The sequence below is a fragment of the Alligator sinensis genome, unplaced genomic scaffold (genome assembly GCF_000455745.1).
Source record: "Alligator sinensis unplaced genomic scaffold, ASM45574v1 scaffold1543_1, whole genome shotgun sequence".
NCBI lineage: Eukaryota > Metazoa > Chordata > Crocodylia > Alligatoridae > Alligator > Alligator sinensis.
This window is the reverse complement of record NW_005843241.1, coordinates 387-7,986: the sequence shown is the minus strand read 5'-3', so window position 1 is coordinate 7,986 and position 7,600 is coordinate 387. Positions and strand designations below refer to the sequence as shown.

Below are 7,600 nucleotides of genomic sequence, written 5' to 3'. Positions count from 1 at the left end.
CGGACTCAATGATCTATTGAGGTCCCTTCCGACCCTAACATCTATGAATCTATGCTCTGGCTAGGGAGAGGGGGTGGGGCCAGGCCTGCTCTGCACAGCCCTGCCCAGGGCTGCAAAGCAACTGGGATGCTGGGGGACTGGTTTAACTTAAACCAGGAAGGGGTCTGGGGCAGATGTTCCATAAACCAATTTGGTTTCAATCAGTTTAGTCTGATACTACATTCAACTAGGTTTATCTCAAACTGGTTTCAGCCATTTTGAAAGTGGTTTATGTGCACTGACCTTATGTTCTGTTACAGATTTAAACCAGTTTCTGCTCATTTAAACCAGTTTATGTGTAACCTCTGTTCCTAGCCTAGGTGATCTTCAGGGAATTGGTGCAATTTGTAAAGGGGTCATGTGCTTCCAGATTGTCTCTGCCTCCTCCTGACCTTTGTTGATGCCATTTTGGCTTTGCTGGGCTTCTCCTGCCTACCAAAGTTTACCACAATTCTTTAAGAAAAGGCTGTATAGAAACAATAGCAGGCTCCGGCTGCATAGCCTTTCCTGCCTACTTTCCATGGGATAGAGGAGGAGGAAAGAGCATCCTCCACACTGTGCTCTTGACTCACCCACTCCTCTTTTGAATGGAAATTAGGTAATCTTGTTTCCTACTTTGTGGACATGTGAATATCCAGGAGAGTGGGGACTGCTAGAAGGAAGGACAGGTGAGATCCCAGTTCTAGTTGGAGGATGCATATACGTGAAGGGGGGTTTCCTAAATTTTTCCTCTGTGCCCTAAATCTTCCTATAAGAGACACTGCCAGTTGTACCTGAGGGTTTTGCAACATGCACAGATGGGGATTTAGGGCCAAATCCTCCAACAGTTAACGTATGAGCAGTTTATTCATGTGAATAGTTTCAACAGAGTCATGGGCCCTAATTGGTGGATTGAGTCTTATATAGAGTGAAGTTGGCTCCTAAATACATGCTTTAGGCCCCTTCTACACATACAGGTAAAGAGCTTCCTTGACACACTTTTTTAGGTCTCTTATAGTTGGTTGGAGCTTTTTATTTTGTGATAGCTACTTTGTACATGTAGCTGGTCTCCAGGCAATTGTGCAATACTTGTAATGTGTGGAGGGGGCATCAGTAACTAAATCCACGACAGGCATACAACTTTGAATTAAGGAAAATTGATTCAACAGACCACTGGGATGAGGCCTGTTCACTTCAGCAGTGTATTTGGCCCTTGGATTCAACAGGTTTATTGATCAAGTAAAATAAACTTGATGTTCCAAGCCAAGGGCCCAAATCTACAAAAACTTCTGTGAGCAGCTTATGCACATAAGCATTTGCATGTTTGAGCTCTAAATCCACATTTGTTTACATCAAAGGAGCACTGGCATCACCTCCCGCTCAAGAGACCTTTGGGGCTGCAACTGGAAGAAGTTTGTCTGGGTCTGGTCTGAGATGCATTACTAGAACTATATGGTGGGGAAGTTTGCACTGAATCCAGTCTCACTGCCTGGCTCAAGCCAGAAAATCCTTCCTTTCATGAACATTAAAGCCACTTACAAATTTAAAAATATTTGCATCAAAGACAATAAACATATGGAGAAGTTTAACTGAGCTGGGCAAGCTGGAGCCAATGTTTGCTCCAAAACAATTTTTTGGCTTTAAGAGAAGCCAACAGCAAAAAAAGAAAAAGAAGAAAGAAAGAAAAAAAGGCAAGAAAAAAACACAGAATGAAGAATGCAGTTTTTGGTGTCAACTTTTGTTGTATATCATTATTTCTGCTGTTTCCTTTTATTGTGTTGAGCTTGCAGAAATCAAAGTCCAGCTGTAGGGTCAGAAATTGTTGTTATGTTAACAGTGCCAGTGAAAAAGCAGCTGACAATTTGCTGTCTCACTGCACTTTCCCCCTAACCCATTTTATGGCTAGTTTAAAGGTATCTAACATTATCATTGCAATTGCATAAATGTTACATTTGTAGCTCCATCTGAATTGTCATTTATGATGAGAAATGCTTTAGTAATGAGAATATGTCCAGCTATGCATGAAAGAAAAACAAAATCCAGACACACACATTTCTGGCTTCTTTGCAAAGTAAAACCAAAGATATGTTTGGTGCTTATCTATCATCTGAGAATCTTGAAAAAATGAACTCATGTTTATATTCATGTGAGGGAAATATGTATTTCCCATAGACAGGAGAACAGTCCTCAGGAGATTTAGGTTGCCTTAGGCTTTGGCTGTCTATTTGAGATACCTCAGGTCTGAGTTTCACAAAGTTTGGTGCAGTTCTAATTGACTACATTTGAAGTTGAGAGAGCCCAGCTCCAGACTATCACTATAGTCTGAGTCATTAAGAAACATATTGTGGTACCAGCCAGAGGCCCTTGGTCACCGTTGAGTTCATAGGCATCATCCCAGTACTGCTTGGGGGTTAACCATTATGTACTTCTCTCCTACTCTGTGGCAGCTCTCCTCAAAGACACTTACAAGCTGTAAAACTCTCGTCTACGGTGTAATTGAGCACGCTATAAATAACACCCAAGTTTTATATCAATAGACAGGAATAGGAAAATAACTAAGAATGGCTGAGTGTAGTGAATTAAGGTGCTAATTTAGATCATCGTTTATCTTTTCTATGGCAGCCAATTCCTGTGTTCCTTACTGTACACAATGCAGCTGAAGTTGTTACCTGTGGATTCCAGAAGTTTGTGCAGAAAGAGGTAATCAATATGTGAAAGGCCAGTTCCAATAATGTAATTGCACTGTAACAAGATGCTTTGGTTCTTTTAACATATAATTAGTACTGCATGCTTTCCTAGCTGTGCTATGGTTGCCAGTCACTAATGAGTCCCAGAGAGAGCATTCACTGCTGGCAAACATCCAGTTATTGACCTTTTTCTTGGTGTGGGGAGAACTTTGAAGGTACATTGATGGTTTGAGCCGTGTATTTAAGACTGATTTGGTCCTGCTGACTTTTTCCTTTTGAAAATGAAAATCTCCTCTTCTTAATGTCAGATGTAACAGCTTAATTCTTTAACCTTAAAGGGAAGAGGATTGGACCCTTAGATCCTGCAATTATAGCACCTGTAGTAATTTACCAAATTGTGTTAGTGTAGATGACAGCTCACCATGATTCAGGGGAAAAAACATTTTAAAAAACCACAATTTAAAAATCTGATCCAACCCCTACTAGAGTCATAAGAAATATTCCTGTGTATGTTGACAGGGTTGAATTTACCCCTTGTGAGGTGCACTGGTAAGATGTCAGACAGACTTTTCTGGTTTTCCAGCTAGAGAACTGCTGTGTATGGTGACACTGGAAAACACATGACAGAAAGCAGACTCCTCTAATGTGGCCTATTGTTAAAGGGATTTTTCATTCATTACATCTGTAGTATGTGTAATCAAAGACAAACAGGGAGTGCTGGGTGCTACTAACAAATGGATGGTACAGAGACAGTATGTTTACTCTGGAGTAATTTGTCCTGTATTTTACTCCTCATTAAATTTACTCTGTACTAAGAAATAGACATATGGCCAGTTTTTACCAGCTGGCTGCCTGAAGTACATGCATTTATAATTTCTGACCACTAGGTTTGTATTGAGCAAATAGTTAACTTCAGAATGAAATGGTGGTAGCAGATACATGACAGGTAGACCAGAGTAACTTTCTCTGGTACATATTTACTTTTGACTTCTTCAGAAGTAACTTTACTCCAGAGAACGGGATTTCTTCTGGAATAAATGATGGGTGTCATGTATGCTTCACTTTTTTTTGCCAGAGTAAATTAAAAATACTCTGGGGTAAATGTTGTGTGTGTGTCCACACCATGAAGCTCCATAATTTGATCAGTAAAATATGTCTTGATGCTATAGAACATCTAGAATTTTGACTGAGTTCAAGGTGAGGATTAAGCCAAGGTTTGAAATTCCTGTTTGTCTTTTGGTTATAGGATGAAAAATAACTTTGAAATTTCAGGCCAGGGGTGCTCAACCCCATGGGCCAGATCTGGCCTGTTGAGCCATTTAATTCACCCAACCGGGCTCCCCATGGGTCCAGAAATTTGATGGCTGGGGAGTGGTGGTAGCATGAATTGCCGTTCACCTGCAGCCACATTTCCAGACCTGTGGGAAGCCAGTGGTCCAGATAGCATGGTCCTGCATGTCAAATCAAGTGTGCAGGGCCAGGGTGGTACAGAGGCAGCATGGAGCCTGATCCAGGCAGGTGGGGCCAAGTCAAGGCATTGTGAGGCTCAATCCAGGTATGTTGATCCCATGAAGAATCTACCCCAGGGACTGGGCCTGCACCACTTATCTGGCCCATGGGGGCCGGAAGAACATAAGAACTACCATTTACTGTATCACACCTCAGATCCATCTTGCCCAGTATCATGTGTCACAATGGCACAGAGTGGATGCTGAAAGGGAGAGTGAACAGGGTATGACCAGGATTTTCCCCTGTTTCTCTCCTACTTGCAGCCTCTAGGCAGTTCTGGTTCAGAGGCTGTACCCCTAACTCCCATGTTTAATAACTATCAATGCTCCTTTCCTCCAAGAATTTGTCCAATCCCTTTTTTTTTTTAAATCTGGCTAAAGTATCAGGTTAAACAACACCTGGTGGCAATGAGTTCTATAATGACATGCTGTGTGATAAAGAACTTCCTTTTGTTAGTTTTAAACTTACTACCTACTAGTTTCATTTTATGACCTGCTAGTTTTTGTATTGTGAGATGGTGAATAGTAAATCCCTATTTACTTTATCTTCACCATTTAGTATTTTGTAAACCCTTATCATGTCCCCCCTCAAGCATCTCTTTTCTAAACTGAATAGGTCTAGCCTGTTTAGTTTCTCCTCAAGTGAAAGTCCCTCTATACCACTAATCATCCTTATTGCCCTTCCTTGTTCCTTCTCTAGTTCTTTTATATCCTTTATCAGGGGTGGGGACCAGAACTGGGCACAGTATTCAAGGTGTGCACCATGAATTTATAAAGGAGCATAATGATATTTTCTGTTTTGTTTACAATTCTCTTCTTAATAATTCCTAATATTTTGCTCAAAGAAATTTTTTTGCAACTATCTAGTTGGTCTAATGAAAGGTAATGCCTATACCACATTGACTGCTTTTGCTTTTAGACCAACACGGCTACAACCTTTATCCCTGTAACATTTTGTTTGCCTATTCCATGGCTGCTGAGCCCTGAGGGGATGTTTTTGGCAAACTGTCCACAATGATTCCCAGATCTCTTTCCTGTGTGGTAACAGCTATGTAGAGCCCATCATAGTGTAGGTATACTTTGGATAATTTTTTTCCTCGTGTGCATCACTTTGCACTAATCTTCACTGAATTTTATCTGCCACTTAGTTGCCAATTTACTCCATAGTACAAGAATCTTCTGTAGCTCCTCACAGTCCACCTTGGTCTTCATCACTTTGAATAATGTTTTGTCATCTGCCATCTCTTTTTCCAAACCATTTATGAATATGTTAAACAGCTCCGGTCCCAAAATAGATCCCTGGGGGACCTTGCTGTTTACTTCTTCCTGTCCTGAAAACTGACCACTTATACTTATTTTTTGTTTTCTATGCTTGCCAGTTTCTAATGCACAAGTGGACCCTCCCTGTAATCCTGTGACTACCCAACTTAATTAAGAGCCTTTGATGGGGGACTTTGTGAAAGGCCATTTGGAAGTCCCAGTATGCTGTGTCAGCTGGATAACCTTGATCCAAATGCTTATTGACACCCTCAAAGAACTCTAGGAGGTTGTTGAGGCATGATTTCCCTTTGAGAAAACCATACTGATTCTTCCCCAGCATGTCATATTCATCCATGTGCTGAACAATTAAAAAAAAAAATTATTATTCCTACCAGTTTTCCAGAAACAAAAGTTAGACTGATCAGCCTGTAGTTCCCCTCTAGAGCTCTTTTTGAATATTGGAGTCACATTGGCAACCTTCCAATCCTCTGGTATAGAGGCTGTTTTTAGTGCTAGGTTGTGTACTATAGGTAGGAGTTTGGCAATTTCCTATCTGAGCTCCTTCAGGACTCTAGGGTGAATGCCATCAAGTCCTGGTGATTTGCTACTGTTTAGTTTATCAATATCCTCTACAACCTCATCTACTGAAACCTCGATTTGTGCCAACTTGTCAGACTTGTCCCTAGAGAGAAGTGGATCTGGTGAGGGAATCTCCCTAAGATCTTCTACAGTGAAATCATATGCAAAGAATACAGTAAGTTTCTTAGCAGTGGCCCCATTATCCTTTAGCATTCCCCTTGCACTCTGATCACCCAAAGATCCAATTTACTCCCTGGCAGTTTTTCAGCTTCTATGTACTTAATGATATTTTCATTGTTACCTTTTATGTTTCTAGCAAGTTTTTCCTTGAATTCCTTCCTAGTTTGTTTTATTACAGTTTTACATTTGATTTGCCAGAGTTTGTGCACTTTTGTTTATTTTTCTCATTAGGAAAACAGGCTGAGTGCCACTCGCTGGTTTAGGCCAACCTGTGATCATTCTCTTCCAAATAGAGCTTCCTAGGTAGAAGCAATTGTCTGTTTAATGTTGTTTGCCTGTTGGGCAACAGTTGAGCATCAACTACAATGGTTTTGTTTGCCTTTTGGGAGACTGTCATAAAACTTATTTTATTATGATTTCAGACATTTTGTTCTCTTTTGTCACAATATTTAGAGTGTTTTAAAATGTATTTGTAATCTATCTTCCATCTTAAACACACAAGAAGTCTTTCAGTGATGAAACATTTATAACACGTTCTTTCTTTTTATGCAGCAGGCCTCTTTCCTAAAAATCTGTAGGTAAGTTATTTTTTTCTTCCCTAAGCTATTCAGATGTGGAGAATTTTCTTGTCTTGACTCTGCTTTCTGTAGATGCTTCAAGTAATGGAACATCAAAATAATGAAGAGTTTAAGAAACATTACTGTGGGCATTAGGCCCAAGCTGAACATTTACACAATTACATCTCTTCTTGCATATATTCATTATTTTAAAACAATTTACTGGCATAGATTTTTTTCTTTGTTTAAAAAAATAGCCAAAAGGCCAAAGTTCATGAATAACAATTCATTGCATGGAGAAAAAATGTCTTTGGAAAGAAAGCAGGTTTCATGCTTAAGTTTCCAAACAGTAATCCTAAAAAAGAAAAAGAGCTTTAGAGCGATGAAAAACGAACAAGAATGTTCTTTCAAAAAAAAAGCTCCCAGTTCTAGCACCCTTATTCACCTTAACTGACAGAATCTGAGCTATAATTCTAATGAGAAATAGAGAAAACACCCTCACTCACTCAAAAAGCTAGGAATTCTCTCCTTTCCCCAATGTCTTAAAAGAATGAACTAGCCACTATGGCTACAGTCCGATGAGCCACATACTGCAAATTTTGTTGTTCTCTGCACTCCAGGGGAGCAGCACAGAGGGTTTTGTTGACCCCTGGATACCCATTTCTGCTCTCTTTTATTTTTGCTATGGTTCTTTCCTGGCAAACAATCAGCAGTGCACTTCCCTCTCCCCCTGCTGCTGATTGGCTGAGGGGCAAAAACCTGCAGGAAAAATAAGAGCAGAAATGGCATCATGGGATCCTGCCACACTTTT

The 7,600-nt window shown here is 40.2% G+C and overlaps 1 protein-coding gene across 1 annotated transcript in view; it reads left to right on the top strand.

The window, feature by feature from the left end:
• The window catches only part of LOC102371008 (transmembrane protein 241-like), a gene marked incomplete at its 3' end in the record, with an annotated part of 33,981 nt that extends 27,171 nt beyond the window's left edge, over nt 1-6,810 (top strand). Inside the window, exons 5-6 of the mRNA XM_014526987.1 lie at nt 2,641-2,718; nt 6,785-6,810. Of these exons, the coding sequence (XP_014382473.1) occupies nt 2,641-2,718; nt 6,785-6,810 (104 nt within the window). The remainder of the gene's footprint in view (nt 1-2,640; nt 2,719-6,784) is intronic.
• Nucleotides 6,811-7,600: the final 790 nt, after the last annotated feature.